The sequence below is a fragment of the Chelonoidis abingdonii genome, chromosome 1 (assembly GCF_003597395.2).
Source record: "Chelonoidis abingdonii isolate Lonesome George chromosome 1, CheloAbing_2.0, whole genome shotgun sequence".
NCBI classification, from domain to species: Eukaryota; Metazoa; Chordata; order Testudines; family Testudinidae; genus Chelonoidis; species Chelonoidis abingdonii.
The window spans coordinates 95328604-95349521 of record NC_133769.1 but is presented as its reverse complement, the minus strand read 5'-3'; the positions used below and the strand labels follow the sequence as shown (position 1 = coordinate 95349521).

The 20918-nt window shown below is 47.0% G+C and overlaps 1 protein-coding gene across 2 annotated transcripts in view; it reads right to left on the bottom strand.

Moving 5' to 3' along the window:
* The window catches only part of LOC116838140 (uncharacterized), a 42151-nt gene that overhangs the window by 13459 nt on the left and 7774 nt on the right, over nucleotides 1-20918 (bottom strand). The window contains exons 4-12 of one of the 2 annotated variants that reach the window (XM_075067717.1): nucleotides 20704-20793; nucleotides 20153-20218; nucleotides 17329-17394; nucleotides 16577-16666; nucleotides 16029-16091; nucleotides 14280-14387; nucleotides 13731-13793; nucleotides 12400-12489; nucleotides 9827-9892 (exon numbers count right to left, since the gene is read on the bottom strand). In XM_075067717.1, coding sequence (XP_074923818.1) covers nucleotides 9827-9892; nucleotides 12400-12489; nucleotides 13731-13793; nucleotides 14280-14387; nucleotides 16029-16091; nucleotides 16577-16666; nucleotides 17329-17394; nucleotides 20153-20218; nucleotides 20704-20793 — 702 coding nt within the window. The remainder of the gene's footprint in view (nucleotides 1-9826; nucleotides 9893-12399; nucleotides 12490-13730; nucleotides 13794-14279; nucleotides 14388-16028; nucleotides 16092-16576; nucleotides 16667-17328; nucleotides 17395-20152; nucleotides 20219-20703; nucleotides 20794-20918) is intronic. The other variant, XM_075067718.1, reaches the window with a different exon arrangement.

Below are 20918 nucleotides of genomic sequence, written 5' to 3'. Positions count from 1 at the left end.
GAGACGATACCGATGTGTGTCTTGAAGGCCACGGTAATGCCGAGAGACCCTGGAAGGGTGCCACTGTTCTTGACGCTCATCCCGGGGCGGTACCAGGAGCTATGGTGGTACCGCGAGCGAGACTGGGACCTTCTACCGTACCGGTGCCGGGAGGTCGACTGGGATCTCGAGTCCCTTCATCTGGAGTGACTGCAGGATACATGGTACCGAGATTGGTGCTGAGAGCCAGATTGGTACCAGTAGTATCTGTCTGGTGAACGAGATGTTGAACGTCGCCGCGAGTTTGACCGGTATCGCGATGGAGAGCAGTGCTGGGACTGCGAGCGGCGCCGGGAGGGGGAACGACGTGATCGAGAGCGTCTGCGAGACCGTGATCTGGAATGACGTCTCCCCGGTGGACCGACGGAAGGAGGCCTTACCAGGGCCGGATTGCCGATGGATTGAACGACCTGCACTGGCGGTGCCGGGGGTTGAGGACGTATCGGCTCCGTCATAGCAATGAGCTCCTTTGCCATAGAGAAGGTCTCCAGCGTAGAACGGAGAGCAAGCTCAGCCACAGCAGGAGCCGGGGAGCTGTCTGGCACCTGACTCAATGGCTCTTGTGGGACCGGAATCGACGGTGCCGTGCTAGGTGGAGCTGCAATCTGCGGTGCCGGCGTCGACGGTGCCACAGCGGATGACGGTGCCCGACGAACCGTCTTAGACGAGCACTCCTTCTGCGAGGCTGGAGTCGGAGCACTATGTCGTTTCCCAGTCGGGGAAAGGGAGCGGTGCCGAGGAGTCGGTGCTGGTAGAGGTTGGTGCCGGGATTCCTTCTTGGTACCGGAGTGATCCGGTGCCAAAGGGGCGCTCCTTACCTAAACAGTCTGTTGGGCGCTCGGTACCGGTGTTGCAGGACTAAGTGCCGACTCCATGAGGAGCTGCTCCAATCAAAAGTCCCGCTCCTTCTTCATCCTTGGTTTAAATGACTTGCAAATGTGGCACTTGTCAACAAGGTGGGATTCCCCTAGGCACTTAAGGCAGGAGTCGTGTGGATCCCCTATTGGCATCGGCTTCTGGCACGCGGAGCATGGTTTGAATCCCGGTGCCTTGGGCATGGGCCCGCACCGGGGTGGAGGAAAGGGGTTAACCCCCGATCCTCCCTTCAACTATATACACTAACTATAACTACAAGAACTCGAACTATAAACACAGTAAAGAGCAAAGAACTACGAGTAACTAGGGATGTGGAGATCAGCAAAGCCGCGCTCCACAGTTCCAATGACCGTCACGGGCGGTAAGAAGGAACTGAAGGGCCGTTGGGTCGGCAGGGGTATATATCCGGCGCTATAGCAGTGCCACTCCAGGGGGCGACCCAGCCGACCCACCGAGTGTTGCTAGGGTAAAAATCTTCCGACGAGCGTGCACACGGCGCTTGCACACCTAATTGGAATCGATATGAGCAAGCACTTGAAGAAGAATGTGTATTACAAATTATGCTCTGATCCAGCACCCACTGATGTCAACTTCAAAACTCCTGTTGACTTTGTTAGAAGCAGGTTCAGGTCCTGTGTGCCAAAACCTTGGGTAAGAAACATCTTTTGATGGACAAGCAACACTGCTTGTTCTTCTCTCCTGACAATCCCCTTTCCCTGAGCTCTAAAGCATAGGCTGCTGTCTTCATGCACCTTCATGGATTTTGTTCAGAAGGTTGTGTTTGTAGACTCCAAAAAAGATGTACTAGACCAGTGGTTCTCAAACTGGGGGTCAGGACCCCAAAGTGGGTCATGACTCCATTTTAACGGGGTCTTCAGGGCTGGCTTAGATTTGCTGGAGCTTGGGGCCAAAGCCCAAGCCTGAGGGCTTTAGCCTTGAGCAGTAGGGCTAAGGTTACAGGCCCCCTGCCTGGGACTGAAGCAATTGGACCTCGGCTTTTGCCCCCGGGCCTGGGGTGAGGGAGCTTTGGCTTTGCCTCCCCCCCGGCCCCGGGTGGCAGGGCTTGGGTGGCCTCAGCCTTTAGTCCCCCTCCTGGGGTCCTGTAGTAATTTTTGTTGTCAGAAGGGGGTCGCGGTGCAATGAAGTTTGAGAACCCCTGTACTAGATAGATGGGAGGAGGGTGACTGGCCCCAAGTGAAGAGGCAATTCAAAGAATAGCAATAAAAATACACAATACTCGCTGCTGAGCGAAGCACTGACTCTTGCTGGTGGCCTTCTGTGATCTGGAACAACAGGAATCAATCCTGCTTCCTGCTTCCTGACTACAGATGGGACAAACCAAGTTGAATAAAAGAACAGATAGAAACAAACCAAAACCCAGAAACCTGAACTTTGGAGAAGTTCAGATCCAGGTCTGATCTGGCATTTGCAGCTAGCCTACTGTACTTGATTGAACAAAATCTCTGGATCCAACTTCATTCAGGGGCACCTTTTCAGATTTTGGTGGTGGTGGGGCGGGGCAACTTTAACAGTGATTTCAGGGGCTACTTTGGCACCTGAAAACTCTAGGTTTTTTGCAGATAACTTAGAAATTAGCTGACAGGAGCACTGTATCTAGTTCCTATATAAAGAAAGAAAAATAAAGAAATAATAGACCCACTCAGCTGTAATACTAACATGTTCTGACATCTTGTGTCAAGACACTTAAAGGGTACTGGTTAAGTTTAAAATTTTAATGTATATTCTTACTTTGTCACTAACTTTTGAAGACAACAACTGAAACAGTTGTAGAAAAATCTAGATTACTTTCTATCACTTTTTTGCAGTTCACTAAGCTTGGAATAGGTCATTTAACTTTTGGAAACATTCTACTAGGGCAAAGTTCCCTGAGTTTATATTGCACTTCCCCGGGGCTCTGGGGTATTAATCCACTACAATTAATAGACACAAAACTGACCTCAAACATGAGTGAAACTGACACTTTCAAGTCACTTTCACAGCATTGCCAAACCCAAATATTCAAAAACCATGAATCAGGCTCATGGGGTGACCAGATGAGAAGAAGAAAATATCGGGACACATCCAGAGAGTCACTGCCGGAGCAAAAAAAAAAAAAAAAAGCAGAGTTCTGCAAAATATCAGGACAAATTGAGACAAACGCCTAAATATCAGGATATGAGATGGGCTTTAAAATAATGAGATTATGTAAAAGTAATAGATTTGATGTTCTTTTTATTTGCCTTCTGCTTTTTGAGCCTTTAGGGTGGAATGGGGTCACATTTTGAAGCTTTTTCCACAGCAACTAGGGCTAGAAACTTAAATTTTTCTTTAAGAATGAAGGCTATAATAATCATATATCCACTTGACTCCAAGAGTTGGGGCTTTAAGGAAAGCAATAATTATCATGTAGAAGCAGCAAAGAGTCCTGTGGCACCTTATAGACTAACAGACATATTGGAGCATGAGTTTTCATGTGAGAATACCCACTTTATCGGATGCATGTCTAATTATCATGAGACTCACAACAAAATCATGAGAGTTGGCAACACTGCTTTCACTTCTGTTTAAAGGCTAGTAAGTTTCCAGAAGGCTCTTAAACACAATACTACAGTGATTGAGTTGCATTTCTCACAGGAGAACATTTAAAACCAAACACCAAGAAAATTCCACATTTTAAAGTTGAGAAAAAAAATGGAGACTTCTGAAGTATATGAGGGCCACTGCAGGCAGGAAAGGAAAATAAACAGGCACAGGAGCTCTGGGAAGCTCTTCCTGTTGAAAGAAAGTTGGAGGGTCAAATCTGTTAGTCCTTAATCCAATAAAACGTCTATTGCCATCAGCGCCTCCACTCATAGATATTAACATGTGCTCCATAACTGCACACTTCCTGCTTACATATGTAAGGGGACTGTTGCCCCCTTACTAACATTCAGTGGGAGTGTTTGGTTGCTAGCTCCCAGCACTAAAAAGGGAGGGGTCAATAGGAAATCAGGAGCCTGAGACTGACAGTCTCCAGGATTAATGTGGAGAGGCCAATGCTCCAAATCAGCCTGATTGACAGGGCGGGCAGGCTAATCAAGGAGTCAGGAGGTGGTGGGTGGGGTCCCGTCCTCCCTGTGAGCTGGAATTGTCTGAGTCAGATGGAGTGGGGCCAAGCTAAGGAGAGAGCAGGGGCCCAAGCTAAGCTGCTGGGAGCAGAGCTGCAGCCCAAAAAGCCAGAGCACAGCCCAGAGAGAGCAGACCTGCCCTGGGAGGAGAGCTGCAGCCACCGAGCCAGAGGGGCCAGACAAGCAGCCCAGGAAGCAGGTGAGAGCTAAGAGAGAGTCACAGAAGCAGGCTGCAGAGCAGACCTGCCCTGGGAGCAGAGCTGTAGCAACTGGAGCCAGAGAGGCCAGAGAAGCAGCCCAGGGGGCTGAAGGCAGAGCAGCAGCAGCAGCCGTGCTGAGGCAGAGTGGGCTGGGGCTGGCGCAGTCGGAGCTGGGTGCGGTGAAGCAGGTGGATGGAGAGCGAGGGGACCCTGTCAGTGGCCAAGCGCAGGGAGACGCCTGAGCCAAAGAGGCTCTGCATGGCCAACTTGGAAGGGATTGTAACCCTGACAGAGCAGGGGTGACACTGGGGAGAAGGGTCCTGCCACCCAGAGCCTGAGAGTGTGTGGCCACCGCCAGAGCGAAGTGTCCAACCCGCAGCGTCCCGTGCCAGAACAGCATGGGCCGGAAGGAGGAGGCCTGGACCTACAAGGAACATGATGGTGAAACTTCTCTGACATTCCAGAGAGACTGTTGTTAATGTTCTCTGCCATAGACAGGGTATGTGTTTTCCTTTAATCTTTCCATTTTTTCTTTATACTTTTTTAATTAATTGGTTAATTAAATAACTTGTATTTGCTTTAATGTTATGATGTATCATGGGTCAGGGAGGTGCTGTCATAAATGGAATAGGTAGGTAAGGGTTAAGTTTCTTTTACCTTGAAAAAGGTGTAACCGAAATACACCTGACCAGAAGGACCAATCAAGAACTGGATTGTTTAAGTCTTAGGGCGGATTTGTATCTGGGTCTTTGTTGTTAGTTTTCTTAGCTATGAGGAACAAGCTTCTTCTAATTCTCTCCTAAATACTTCTTCTAAACATCTGTAAGTACCCAGGAACCGGCAAGTATTCAGCTATGATGGTCTTTGGGGTGTATTTACCTGTTATGTTAATTGTTGTGCTGGTTTAATGTGGCTTAACTTTTAAATCAGACTGTTTTCTTTATTATTTTCTTATAAGCCAAGATCTGTATTGGTTTCTTAATGCAAGATTGGATTGTTTTAATATTTTCTTTCCTTTTTTCTATAAAGTTTTCTTGTTAAACTGTGAAAGTTCTTCCTCTCCGGAGGCAAAGGGAAAGCCAGGCTGTGGGTTTTTCCTATTTGGGTCCAGGAAAGAGCAGACTACGGGGAAAGAGACGAAGAAATTCTCTCTGTTCCTGGTGGTTACAGTTTCTTCCTGTTCCTGGAGCAAGGGGGTGGCAGAGTCCAGCTTGTGTGGTATTTTGCATCTCCATTGTCCTAGGGAAGCAGAAAAGCTGGTTTTCTTGGGTCAACACAGGTACGCGAGGCACAGCCTGAGAAGGAGGGGAAGGGGTTATTTTCCCTGCTTTTAGCATCCAAGGGATGGGAATCTGGGTGTCCCACCAAGGGAGGGTTTGGGGACACCAGAGGGAGGAAAGGGGGGACAGCCCATAGATTAATTCGCTGATCTTGGTGGCAGCGAGAATATCCAAGCTGGTAGTGAGCTTGGGGGAGTTTCAGGTAAGCCCCCAAACTTTGGACGCAAAAGTCCAGGTTTGGGACAGGACCAGACTGGTGGACACTAAAGTCCAGGTCTGGGACTGGACGGCTAGATTACCACAGGTGCGCAGTGCAAAGAGAGTACCCCGGAGTGGGGACACCCTAGCCCCTGTCCTAGGTGACCACAGCAGGGCTGGGGGTTGAGCCCCCGGGAATCCTGGGGCCAGCCTTGTTGGAGTTATGAGGACTCTGCCAGACAGGAGAGTGGAAGGGGAGTCCTCAAGGGCAGGGAGGCCTCTGGGTAAAGAAAGTGGGAGCGAGGACTCAGATCCTTTCACCAGCCCACTTCACCGGGGTAGTGCAGAAGCCAGGAAAGTTCCCCACAATAGCAGGACCATTCCCCAGCTTACACATATCTGAGCCATCTTGACCAGGGCTACACATTTTATACACATTGACTCAGGGACTAAATTTTCTGGCATTTTCTGAACAGTGCTGAGCACACAGATGGTGCCCAGTGAATAATAAAAATCATGACAATAATCATCGACTTTATGGACTCTGTGGATGCAATTTCTGTTCTTAGTTCTGGAATTAGCCTGGATACATGAAACCCTAAGAATTTGAGACAAAAACACACCTGATATTCATATGACACTTTCTCCTTCCTTCCTTTTCTTGAACTCAGAACAAAAAGTGACAAAATAAAATGGGTTTCTGTTAAAATGTAAAATTGCACAGCAGCCATTGCTCTATAACCCAGCATGGGGCACAACCTGCCATCCCGTGGGAGTTAAGTGATCTCCTCTTATCTCTCTCTCTTTCTTTCTTTATCTTTTCTGACCCCTGTGCTGCTTTTCATGCTGTCAACCATGACATCCTTCCCAAGCACCTGGGACCTTTTCCTAGAGTCTCAGAGAACTGGCTGCCTTGGTGTTGCGCCCATCTATCAGAGTCTTCATTTTTATAGCATTCAACAGAGAAAGAGGCTGGTTTGCTAGATAGGGAGTTAGCCCTGAAAGACCTAGGTTCTACTCCCCCTATGGACTTCCTGTATGATCTTAGGCCAGTTCCTAAGGGACAGAGTTTCTAAGGTTTTTAAGGCACCCAAAGATGCAGCTAGACATCTAACCTTTTAGGTGCTTTTGAAATTCCCACTAGGTTCCTTAAATACCTTTGAAAATCTGGCTTTAGTCTCTCCATGCCTAAGGCCTTGTCTACACTACAAAGTTTTGTCAGCAAAAGCTGCCTTTTGCTGACAAAACAAGGGAGGGATACACACTACAATGCTACTTTTGGCAGCAAAACTCTACTGTTTTGCCGACAAAATAAAATCACCTCAACGAGAGGCATAAAGCTTTTTGTGGCAAAGTTAAAGTGACAAAGGTCAGTATAGACACTGCTGTTTGTTTTGTCGACATAACTGGCTTCCACCAGTATCCAACAATGCCTGCTGTTACTGCTCTGCTCACTGTTTTGATCTCTGCTGCCCTGCAGGCTTGCACTCCTGCCCTTTCAAAGCTCTGGGGAGTATCTGAGAGCTGAGCGTGCTGCTCTGTTTGGGGACCAAAGAGCAAATCATTAACAGGGAATGCTCCTGTTCTGCCCTCCAGTAGGAACACAGCTGCAGGCAGACTGCTGTTGCAGGGAAGGTGGGGTAGGGAAGGGAGACTGCTGTGCTGCTTTGACATTCCTCAGCACAGAGAGCTGCTCAGGATGCTGCTCCCGGGCTGAGGACACTGTGGGAGAGCTTGGAGGGAATCACAGAACCATAGGCAGGCAGGCAGAGTGGGCTGCTTCTGCCAGAAGGGTGGGGTGGGGGAAAGACTGCTGTGCTGAGCCAGGGGCTGGCATGGGGGGGTGTCCCCCTCCACCTGCCTCAGGATAGGTTGGTCAGCCTGCTGTCTCCCTCATCCCAGACACACCACTCACAGCTCCCTCTCCTCATATATGTCAGTTGAAAAGCAGCTGACAATCTACTAGGATGCCCCTGGAATAATGGGATTGAGAAACCTGCATCACATGACACTGTACCTGCTCCATGAGGCATTGCAAACCCTTCCCAAAGCACCCTGCGGCCAGCTGCACAGTGGGATAGTTACCCATAGTGCACTGCTCTCTGTGTCGATGCAAGAGTTGCTAGTGTGGATGCTGACATAAGGAGCTGGTGTGGACATGCAACAGCGATTTTAATTACAGCGGCATAACTTTTGCTGACCAAAGTAGTGTAAACAAGACCTCAGTGCCTCATCTGTACAATGGGTATAACAGCACTGCTCTACCTCACGAGAGGCTGCGAGGAGAACTAGGTTAGACATTGAGAGGTGCTCAGATACTATGGTGATGGGGTTACAAAAGTACCACAGGTAGAGTGAAAACTTCTCTGCACCACTGCTATCCCTTCCCTGGGGTTTGACCCCTTCTTTTAACCTACACCCCTGAAATCTCCCTCTTTTCTGAATGTAAACTTGGCTCTGAGGGCTTCACTGTATTTCTTCTATGTCTCCTGGATTCTCTCTTCAACACCTCCTGCCCCCTACAGAGGGATTCCTGTTTTACAGGCTCATTAATGACTTCCAGATCCTTGATTTAATCACCATCCCTTTCTTATCTTAATTCCTGCCTCTGTAAACAAAATACCGACTCCCTGCCTAAGAGGCACAAGCTAGGAGCAGCCCCTCTCCTCTGTAGAACTCACATTCCACACACATGCTGTGCTGCAGTTAAGAGCTCCTCCAGGGAACAAGAAACCTACTGTATGAAACTCTGGGGGAGGAGCCCCCCAAGCTCCCTCTAAATGGTGCTCAGTGGCAGATTAGCCACTGGGGAAAGGAGGCCTGCGCCCAGGGGCTCTGGCCAATTGGGGGGTCCTGCAAAAAGGGGCACACCCATGCCCTGACCTGCTCCGCCTGCCCAGGGCTCCTGTGGGGGAGCGGGGGAAGCCTGAATTTCCCTAGCAGCAGGAAAGGCAGGGGACTGCAGGAGGAAGAGGTGGGGAGTTCCTACTTGCTCTGGCCCAGGGCCCCACAAAAATTTACTCTGCCATTGATGATGCCCCTGTCCAAATTGGTCTGAATTTGGGGGGAAATTTGGATCTAGCTCCAATCTCTGTATCATGGATCACTTTCTGTTAAAAAGCTGAACCTTTGTCGCACATCAACCAACTTGCCAGTTGATAAAATTCAAAGAAAAACCTTTCAGGTTTGAAAAAGATTGATTAGCTATTTCCCTTATCCTGGCTGCCTCTGTATTTCCTTTTTCTAGCTGGGATTGGAAGCTCCAAAATGCCATGGAGAGAGGCGGCTGTCATTCTAATGCCATCCTGACCAGGCACAGAAGTTGCAGGAAATCTCAAACCAAAACCTGTTCTCACAGTTATCCGGGGTTCAGATAAGGCTCCAAAAACATCTTAAATTTTCTGTATTTCTTGGAATCAACCTGTTTGAAATTTGCTCATCACTATCCTTGATATATTCAGAGGATTCATTTTGGCATTTTATGTTGTGAACTGCGTTGCTAGGGTATGGCCTCTTTTCTCTCCCCACACAGTTCACCCCTTTACACCCTCACCAGAATCCCAGCTGACACCCTTCTCTTTAGGAGCTTGTCCAAGCCACCCAGGAGCGCCACCAGCTTTTTTGCCGCCCTAGGCAGCAGAAGGTCCCGCGCCCGACAGAGGTGATGGAAGATTCCACCCCCAAAATACCACTGACAACCAGGAATGGCCGAAGATCCGGCTGCCGCGGTTGCCGCCCCTCCAAATGTTAGTGCCTTAGGCGATCCCCTAGGTCACCCAATGGGTTGCGCCGGCCCTAAAGCCACTCCTTAATTAGCTGTGAGGAGGTCATCGTATACAGGATTCTCTCTTCCTTCTAGCCCCAAGAGCAGTGTGAAAGAACCATACAACAACTGTGAGTGCAGGCATTCTGTTCGCACAGCCCAAGAGATGCCAAGCAGGAGAAATGGAGCTAGTCCAGTCAATAGGCATGTTGATATTTTACTATTAACACCCACAAGCACTCTGTAAACTTGGTGAGGAGAAAACAAAACTGGAAATTTTCAAGACTTCTTTTGTACAGTAGATATTTAAGACGGAATCACATTATTTTTCATTGTCATGGAGGTCTAAACCTCCACAGTTACCTGAGTCTTTCTTTCAAAAACTGTAGGTATTTCCCCATATCTTCATATAGAGTGCTCATTTCACTTCTGTTGGGCAGAGAATAATACAAAGGGATTAGAGTTAATAAAATATCCATAAAAATAACAACATCTGAAAAAGCTAAAGCCCCTCACAAAATTATTAGTCAGCCCTTCAGCAAAAAAATGAAACAGCAGAGACTAATATGGTTAAAAACATATCTGCTTGGCCTGTTGGCTTAAAGATCACTGCTCTGACCTGCTTGTGGGAGACCTATGATAATCTTAGCCACCTTCTCTATGGCCTGGTCTACACTACGAGTTTATATTGAATTTAGCCGCGTTAAACCGCATTAACCCTGCACCCGTCCACACAATGAAGCCCTTTATATCGATATAAAGGGCTCTTAATACCAGTATCTGTAATACTCCCCGATGAGGGGAGTAGCGCTGAAATCGGTATTGCCATTTCAGATTAGGGTTAGTGTGGCCACAATTCGACGGTATTGGCCTCCAGGCGCTATCCCACGGTGCACCATTGTGACCGCTCTGGACAGCAATCTGAACTTGGATGCACTGGCCAGGTAGACATGAAAAGACCCGCAAACTTTTGAATTTCATTTCGTGTTTGCCCAGCATGGAGCACCGATTAGCACACGTGACCATGCAGTCCCAGAATCAAAAAGAGCTCCAGTGTGGACCGTACGGGAGATACTGAAGCTGATCTCTGTATGGCGAGATGAATCTGTTCTATCAGAACTCCATTCCAATAGATGAAATGCCACAGCATGTGAAAAAATCTCCAAGGCTAGGATAGAGAGAGGCCACAACAGGGACTGAACACAGTGCTGCGTGAAACTTAAGGAGCTGAGACAAGCGTAACGGAAAGCCAAAGAATCAAATGGACATTCATGGAGGGAGGGAGTGGGGACTGAGGACTCCATCTATCCCACAGTTCCCGCACTCTCCAAAAATCATTTGCATTCTTGGCTGAGGTCCCAAAGCCTGAAGGGTGAAAAACATTGTCATGGGTGGTTCAGGGTATATGTCGTCAGCCACCCCGCCCCTTGAAAGAAAAGGCAAAAAAATCGTTTCTTGCCTTTTTTCAAAGTCACCATATGTCTACTGGATGCTGCTGGCAGATGCGGTGCTGCAGCGCTAAACAGCAGCATCCCCTCCCCTCCCCTCCCCGATGGCAGATGGTGCAATATGACTGATAACTGTCATCATCATCCTGTGAGTGCTCCGGGCTGGCCTCGGTGAGGTCGGCCAGGGGCGCCTGGGCAAAAATGGGAATGACTCCCTGTCATTCCCTTCTTTAAGCTTTGTCCAATGGAGATTCAGTCCTGCCTGGAATATCATAGCAGCTGGAGGCTGCCTCCCCCGACCTTTTATCTCTGATAGCAGATGCAGTAAAGTCAGTTTCTTATTCCTGCATTCTTTATTACTTCATCGCACAAATGGGGGGATAACTGCCATGGTATCCCAGGATGGGTGGGGGAGGAGGGAAGTAACGGGTGGGGTTGTTGCAGGGGCACCCCCTAGAATGGCATGCAGCTCATCATTTCTGCGGGATGTCTGGGACTCTGACCCAGAGCGGCCGTTTGCCTCTCTTGTTCTTTAGTAGACTTGTCTGATATTCTAGGCAGGACTGATTCTACCTTTAGACCAAATGTAAAGAAGGGAATGACCTGGGGAGTCATTCCCATTTTTGTCCATGCGCCCCCGGCCGACCTCACCGAGACCAGCCAGGAGCACCCATGACAGCAGCAGATGGTACAATATGACTGGTAACCGTCGTTGCCAATTCGCAAAGCAGCCGACGGTACAGTATGACTGGTAACTGTCTCTGCTAACTTGCAAAGACAAGTGAATGCTGCTGTGTAGCATTCCAGTACCGCCTCTGTCAGCAGCATCCAGTACACATACTGTGACAGTGACAAAAGTCTGAACGGGCTCCATGGTTGCCATCCTATGGTGTCTGCCAGGGCAATCCAGGGGAAAAGGGCACGAAATGATTGTCTGCCGTTGCTTTCACGGGGGAAGGATTGAGTGACGACATTTACCCAGAACCACCCATGACACTGGTTTTGCTCCATCATGCATTGTGATCTCAACCCAGAATTCCAGTGGGCGGGGGAGACTGCGAGAACTATGGGATAGCTACCCAGAGTGCAACACTCCAGAAATCGACGCTAGCCTCAGTACATGGATGCACACCGCCAAATTACTGTGCTTAGTGTGGCTGCGTGCACTCAACTTTATACAATCTGTTTCCAAATATTGGTTTCTGTAAATCAGAATAATCCCGTAGTGTAGACATACCCTACGTCTCCTTGTCTTGGACTCAGCACCAAGCAATGGCCCCAAGACACAACACTGAGCCTCTGGAGACAAGGAAGGCCTCACATTGTCTCTCTAGGCAAAGAAGGGGCTGGCATCTTAATAAAGGGCAAGGAGGACAAACGATAAGAACAGTGCAAACCTCAGGGATCCTTTAGGAACATGAACAATTGTTTATAGGCCCCAGGGACAGGGGTAGAAAATGGAATAAAATTTCATATCACCAAACTTACCTAAGATTGTTTTTCACAGAGTTCACCAATTGTTCCATTTTGGTTCTATCCAAATTTGTGAGCTTGCCCTGTGGAGCCTCACTTTCACCTCTGTAGGGCACAGATGTATCAGGGAAGACAGTTAACTCATTAGAAGCCTTCCCAGGATAAGAGCGGCAGCACCAACACCACCTTCTATGCAGTAATCCCGTACCAGCACAGAAGAGAGGAAGTTAATAAAATACATATAAAATAAAAAAAATAAAAAACCCTACACCAAGCAAAGTTACCCCAGAAAGAGAAGTGTCAGAGTCTCCATAAAAGCCATTCGAGACTTCACTACTGTAACTGATTTTTATGTGGAAAGTGCTAAGATACTACCATGACGGGTGGCAGGATGAAACCTTAAAATAGGTTAATGATTGCAATAATCACTGGGACAGGAAGACCTGGGCAATATAAAATAAGAACTCACCACACAAAACTCAAAATGAATCTAAAACCATTTCACTTATGAAAAAAATCTGTCTGGCTATTTTGCTTAAAGCAGATTTCTTTCTGGTAGGCTACCACGGCAGCTGCACTCACAGTGCCTGCCAGATACAAGTTTATTACCTGCCCTTACTGCATCAGGCTGGGTGGCTTTATCTTCTGTCCTGCTCATGTGCAAGGGAGTATTACTTATTCAGAAAATTGTCCAAACCACCACTTCAGGAACTATTACGAGGTCACTGTATACAGCATTCTCTCTTCCCTCTAGCCCCAAGAGCAGTGTAGGCTACCACAGCAGCTGCACTCACAGTCCCTGCCATATACAAGTTTACTACCTGCCCTTACTGTATCAGGCTGAGTGGCTTTATCCTCTCTCCTGCTTATGTGCAAGGGGGGTATTACTTATTTAGAAAATGATTTGGAATGTAAATAAACGTAATCACAGTGCCTCACACCATGACATGATTTCAAGATGCCAATCACATGGCATAATAAGACTGTGGTGTTACATCACACTGTCAGATTTGCCTGACAAGACAAATTGAAGTTGGTGGCAGCCATTGGACCGGATATTCCAGCGTTGAACACTCCCTGGACAGGTGGAAAGAACCATAGAACACCGTGCAGGCATTCTACTTGCACAACCCCCACTGATGGAGAGTGATGCCAAGCAGGAGAAATGGAGCTAGTCCAGTCACTAGGCATGTGGATATTTTACTACCAACACCCACAAGCACTCGGTAAACTTGGTGAGAGAAAACCTCACTTGGAAATTTTCAAGACTTCTTTTGTATAGTAGATATTTAAGAAGGAATCACAATATATTTCACTGTCATGGAGGCCTGAACCTCCCCACTTACCTGAATCTTTCTTTCAAAAACTGTAGGTGTTTCAGCATATCTTCTAACTGATCATTCATTTCACTTCACAGGGATGGCAGAGAATAATAAAAAGGGATTAGATTTAATAAAATATCCATAAAAGTAATAACATCTGCACAAGCTAAAGTCCCTCCCAAAATGATTAGTCAGTACGTCAGCAAAAAACCCAAACAGCCAAGACCTATACGGTTAAAAACAGATCTGCTTAGCCTGGTGGCTTAGAAATCACTGCTCTGCCCTGCCCTGTGGGAGATGTGTAATGATCTTAGCCACCCTCTGTCTGTATCTTTCTCTAGGAGCCAGCACCAAGCAAAGATGCCAAGGCACAGCATTGAGCCTCTGGAGACAAGGCGGGCCACACATTGTCTCTTTAGGCAAAGAAGGGGCTGGCATCGTAATAAAGGGCAAAGAGGACAAATGACAAGAACGGAGCAAACCTCAGGGATCCATAAGGAACATGAACAATTGTTTGGCGGCCCCAAAGGTAGGGGCACAAAATGAAATAAAATTTCGTATCAGGAAACTTACCTAAGTTTGTCTTCCACAGAGTTCACGAATTGTTCCATCTTGGTTCCATCCAAATTTGTGAGCTTGCCTTGTGGAGCCTCACTTTCTCCTCTGTAGGGCACAGATGTACTGGGGATGACAATTAGCTCATTAGAGGCCTTCCCAGCATAAGAGTGGCAGCAACAACACCTCCTTCTACCCAGTAATTTCATACCATCACAGAAAAGAGGAGGAAGTTAATAAAACATATATAAATGAAATAAAAAACCTTACCCCAAGCAAAGTTACCCCAGCAAGAGAAGTGCCAGAGTCTCCATGAAAGCCACTCGAGACTTCGCTATTGCTACTGATTTTTACGTGGAAAGTGCTAAGATACTAACATGACGGGTGGCAGGATAAAACCTTAAAATAGGGTAATGATTGCAATAATCACTGGGGCAGGATGAACTGGGTAAGATAAAGGAAGAACTCACCAAACGAAACTCAAACTGAATCTAAAACCATTTCAGTTACAGAAAAAAAATCTGTCTAGCTATTTTGCTTAAAGCAGCTTTCTTTTTTTGTTAATGACACACTTTTTTTTTATTTTGTAGAATCCCATTTCGAGAAGGAAAAGGATGAAATAGGTTGTAACATTACAAAGATATTTTTCACTTTCATGGATGCTTCTCTGTTTCCCGGTTCTTTCTCAGACCAGAAATGCCAAATATTGTTCTGGAGAGATTTCCAGCTCAGGTTTATACATTCAAGATGCACCTGCACTTCAGTTAATGACTGAGGAAGGATATGACACCCCTCTCCCTCATATAAATTCACCTTCATTAATTTTATTAGAAATATTGTGTTTATAGTGTCCCAACAAGTTCAAAAGTGCCAGATGCACTAGACAGATAGGAGGAGAGTGACTGGCCCTTGGTGAAAAGGCAGTTTACAGAATAGCAACGAAAATACACAGTACACACTTCTAATGACTATTCTTGATCTTTTAGGAGGATACATTTTTACATTTTATGCTTGTGAACTGCATTGCTAGGGTACAGCCTCTCTTCTCTGCCCCACGGTTCACCACTTTCCACCCTCATCAGAATCCCAGCTGACACCCTTCCCTTTAGGAGCTTGTCCAAGCCATCCCTTAATTAACTGTAAGGAGGTCACTGTATACAAGATTCTCTCTTTCCTCTATCCCAAAGAGCAGTGTAGGCTACCACAGCAACTGCACTCACAGTCCCTGCCAAATACAAGTTCACCACCTCACTTTATCAGGCTGGGTGGCTTTATCCTCTGTCCTGCTCATGTGAAAGGGGGTATTACTTATTTAGAAAATTCTTTGGAATGGAAATAAAAGCCATCATCTTTCTTCACATCATGACATGATTTCAAAATGCCAATCACATGGCATAATAAGGCTGTGGTGTTACATCACACTGTCAGATTTGCCTTTCAAGACAAATTGAAGTTGGTGGCAGTCTCTGAACCCAATACTCCAGCGTTGAACACTCCCTGGACAGGTGGAAAGAACCATACAACATTGTGCAGGCATTCTGTTTGCACAACCCCCACTAATGGAGAGCGATGCCAAGCAGGAGAAATGGAGCTAGTCCAGTCACTATGCATGTGGATATTTTACTATCAACACCCACAAGCACTCGGTAAACTTGGTGAGGAAGAAACCACACTTGGAAATTTTCAAGACTTCTTTTGTATAGTAGATATTTAAGAAAGAATCACAATATTTTTCACTGTCATGGAGGCCTGAACCTCCCCACTTACCTGAATCTTTCTTTCAAAAACTGTAGGTGTTTCAGCATATCTTCTAATTGATCATTCATTTCACTTCACAGGGATGGCAGAGAATAATAAAAAGGGATTAGATTTAATAAAATATCCATAAAGTAATAACATCTGCACAAGCTAAAGCCTCTCCCAAAATGATTAGTCAGTACTTCAGCAAAAAACCCGAACAGCCAAGACCTATATGGTTAAAAACAGATCTGCTTAGCCTGGTGGCTTAGAAATCACTGCTCTGCCCTGCCCTGTGGGAGATGTGTAATGATCTTAGCCACCCTCTGTCTGTCTCTTTCTCTAGGAGCCAGCACCAAGCAAAGGTGCCAAGGCACAGCATTGAGCCTCTGGAGACAAGGCGGGCCACACATTGTCTCTCTAGGCAAAGAAGGGGCTGGCATCTTAATAAAGGGCAAGGAGGACAAACGATAAGAACAGTGCAAACCTCAGGGATCCTTTAGGAACATGAACAATTGTTTATAGGCCCCAGGGACAGGGGTAGAAAATGGAATAAAATTTCATATCACCAAACTTACCTAAGATTGTTTTTCACAGAGTTCACCAATTGTTCCATTTTGGTTCTATCCAAATTTGTGAGCTTGCCCTGTGGAGCCTCACTTTCACCTCTGTAGGGCACAGATGTATCAGGGAAGACAGTTAACTCATTAGAAGCCTTCCCAGGATAAGAGCGGCAGCACCAACACCACCTTCTATGCAGTAATCCCGTACCAGCACAGAAGAGAGGAAGTTAATAAAATACATATAAAATAAAAAAAATAAAAAACCCTACACCAAGCAAAGTTACCCCAGAAAGAGAAGTGTCAGAGTCTCCATAAAAGCCACTTCGCTATTGTAACCGCTTCGAGACTTCGCTATTGTAACTGATTTTTATGTGGAAAGTGCTAAGATACTACCATGACGGGTGGCAGGATAAAACCTTAAAATAGGGTAATATTGATTGCAAACAAATGGAGCTTGTCCAGTCAATGGGCATGCTGATATTTTAGTATCAACACCCACAAGCACTTGGTAAACTTGGTAAGGAAAAAGTCACACTTGGAAATTTTCAAGACTACTTTATTACAGTGGATATTTACGAAGGACGCACAATATTTTTCACTGACATCGAGGCCTGCACCAAGGGTGACCAGACAGAATATATGAAAAATCGGGATAGGGGTAGGGTTGGGGGTAATAGGAGCCTATATAAGGAAAAGACAAAAAAATCGGGACTGTCCCTATAAAAAAATGGGACATCTGCTCACCCTACCTGAAGCTCCCCACCCACCTGAGTATTTCTTTCAAAAACTGTAGGTGGTTCCGCATACCTTCAGATAGATCATTCATTTTACTTCTGTCAGGCAGAAAATAATGAAAAGGGATTAGACTTAATAAAATATTCATTAAAGTAATAACAACTGCAAAAGCTAAAGTCCCTCCCAAAATGATTAGTTACCCTCACAGAAAAGAAGAGGAAGTTAATAAAATACATATATATATATATAAAAATAAAAAATAAATAAAAAACCCTTCCCCAAGCAAAGTTACCCCAGAAAGAAAAGTGCCGGAGCCTCAATGAAAGCCACTCGAGACTTCGCTATTGCTACTGATCTTTACGTGGAAAGTGCTAAGACACTACCATGATGGGTGGCAGGATACAACCTTAACATGGGTGTAGCGAGGGGATCCCACTCCCCCGTGCTCCTGAGGGGAATAGGCCAGAGAAGGGGCGGCCATGGGCGGAGGCCCCGCCGCCTGTCCCTGCCCCCTGGAAGTCAAGGGGCGGGACAGGAAATCCAAGGCCCCTGCCGCCTGTCCCTGCCCCCTGGAACTCAAGGGGCGGGACAGGAAGTACAAAAGCCCAGCCCCAGCGCTCAGTTAGGAGGAGGCTGCCGGAGAAGGCAGACGCTGGGGCCCGAGCTCCTGCTGGGCCCGGCCTACCCCGTGCCCGGTATCCAGAGGGGTACTGGCCTGACCTCCCCTGGGGCCAGTGCCCAGAGAAGCCGACTGAGCTGTCCGACACTTGGCCTGTGGAGGAGCTGTCTGGACCTCCCGACACCCGGTACCCCGAGAAGTGGACCGGACTGCCCGACGCCGACACCCTGAGGAACCCATAGTTTGGGACCCCCCGGACGACGCTGGCGAAGGGCAGGTACTCAGTGAGGGGGAGGTTGGAAGTGGCCCGGGGGCAGCCAACTCCAGTCAGGCTGCAGACTCACCTGAGCCAATGTCAGTGTGTTTCGGTCAGGATCCCCCACTGACTGCCAGCGGCGCTGACCGCTGCTAGGGCCCCGGGCTGGAACGCAGTGGAGTGGGAGGGCCTGCGTTCCCCCTGCCACCCCTTTAAGGGTGGCAGACTCCCCCTCCCTTGGCCTGAGGAGACCATCTACAGTGATTGCCTTATCGCTCAGCCCTGCTGAAAGACCTGAGCCTAGACTGTGTGTTGCCCCGCCCTGCCCTAGGGCCTGGCCTCATATAGATACTGTTATCTTGTGCTCAGCCCGACTGAAAGAGCCTGGCTGCTGAACTGCTTACGGCCCCGCCCTGACCCCGGGGCCAGGGGCGTCTAGAGGCCAGTCGTACGCTCAGCCCTGCACCCGAGGGCCTGAGCTACTTATTAACTGTTGTCGGTTCGCTCAGCCCCGCAGCAAGGGACGGGCCCGAGGCCGACCAAGTGCGGTGAGCCGGTGTGGCTCCCCTCCTTCCTCAAGGAGGGTTGAGCCCCAGTCCCGCTCTACTACAATGGGTTAATGATAGAAATAATCACTGGGGCAGGATGAACTGGGCAAGATTAAATAAGAACTCACCACACAAAATTCAAACTAAATTTAAAACCATTTCAGTTATGAAAAAAAATCTGTCTAGCTATTTTGCTTACAGCCGTTTTCTTTTTTGTTAAAAATACTTTTTTAAAAATTTTGTCTAATTCCATTTAAATAAGGAGAAAGGAGGGAAAAGGTTGTAACATTATAAAGATATTTTTCAGTTTCATGGATGCTTCTCTGTTTCCTGGGTCTTCCTAGGACCGGAAATGCCAATCTTGTTCCGGAGAGATTTCCAGCTGAGTGCAATAGGTTCAAGATGTTCCTGCAATTCATTTAACAACAGAGCAAAGAACTGACACCCCTCTCCCCCATATAAAGCACCTTGATGTATTTTGTTAGAAATACTGTGATTCTAGAGTTCCAACAATTTCAAAGGTGACAGATGCACTGGACAGATGGGAGGAGGGTGACCAGCCCCAGGTGATGAGGTAATTTACAGAATAGCAATGAAAATACACAATACACACTTCTGATCACTATTTTCGATCTCTTTGGAGGAGTCATTCTGGCATTTTATGTGTGTGAACTGCATCTCTAGGGTACTGCCTCTCTTCTCTCCTCCACAGTTTACCCCTTTCCACCCTCATCAGAATCCCACATGACATCCATGATCCATCCCTTTAGGAGCTTGTCCAAGCCACCCCTTAATTAGCTGTTAGGAGGTCACTATATACAAGATTTTCTCTTCCCTTTAGCTCCAAAAGCAGTGTAGGCTACCATGGCAGCGGTACTTACAGTCCCTGCTAAATACAAATTTACTACCTTCCATTAGTGTATCAGGCTGTGTGGCTTTATCCTCTGTCCTGCTCATGTGCAAGGGGGTATTACTTATTTAGAAAATTCTTTGGAATGGAAATAAAAGTCATCATATTGCCTCACAACATGACATGATTTCAAGATGCCAATCACATGGCATAATAAGGCTACGGTGTGATATCAAACTGTCAGATTTGCCCTTCAAGACAAACTGAGGTTGATGGCAGCCTCTGGATCTGACCCTCCGGCATCAAATGCTCCCTGGGCTGGTGGAAAGAATCATACAGCAACTGTGCACGCTTTCCATTCGCACAACCCCCACTGATGGAGAGAGATGCCAAGCGGAGAAATGGAGCTAGTCCAGTCACTAGGCATGTGGATATTTTATTATCAACACCCACAAGCACTCGGTAAACTTGGTGAGGAGAAAACCACACTTGGAAATTTTCAAGACTTCTTTTGTACAGTAGATATTTAAGAAGGAATCACAATATATTTCACTGTCATGGAGGCCTGAACCTCCCCACTTACCTGAAGCTTTTTTCCAAAAACCATGGATGTTTCCCCATACCTTCATATAGAGCTTTCGTTTCACTTCTGTCAGTCAGAGAAAAATGAAAAGGGATCAGAGTTAATAAAATTTGCATAAAGTAATAACATCTACGAAAGCTAAAGCCTCTCCCAAAATTATTACTTAGCCCGCAAAAAAACAAAACAGCCAAGATTTATATGGTTAAAAACATATCTGCTTGGCCTCGTGGCTTAGAGATCACTGCTCTGCCCTGCCCTGCCCCGCCCCGTGGGAGACTTGTGATGATCTTAACCGCCCTCTCTCTGTCACTTTCTCTAGGAGTCAGTGCCAAGCAATAGTGCCAAGGCACAACATTGAGCCTGTGGAGACAAGGAGGGCCACACATTGTCTCTCTAGGCAAAGAAGGGGCTGGCATCTTAATAAAGGGCAAGGAGGACAAACGATAAGAACAGTGCAAACCTCAGGGATCCATTAGGAACATGAATAATTTTTTGGCGGCTCCAAGGGTAGGGGTAGAAAATGGAATAAAATTTCATATCACCAAACTTACCTAAGATTGTCTTCCACAGAGTTCGCGAATTGTTCCATCTTGGTTCCATCCAAATTTGTGAGCTTGCCCTGTGAAGCCTCACTTTCACCTCTGTAGGGCACAGATGTATTGGGGATGAGAGTTAACTCATTAGAACCTTCCCAACATAAGAGCGACACACCAACACCACATTCTACCAAGTAACCCATACCCTCACAGAAAAAAAAGAGGAAGAT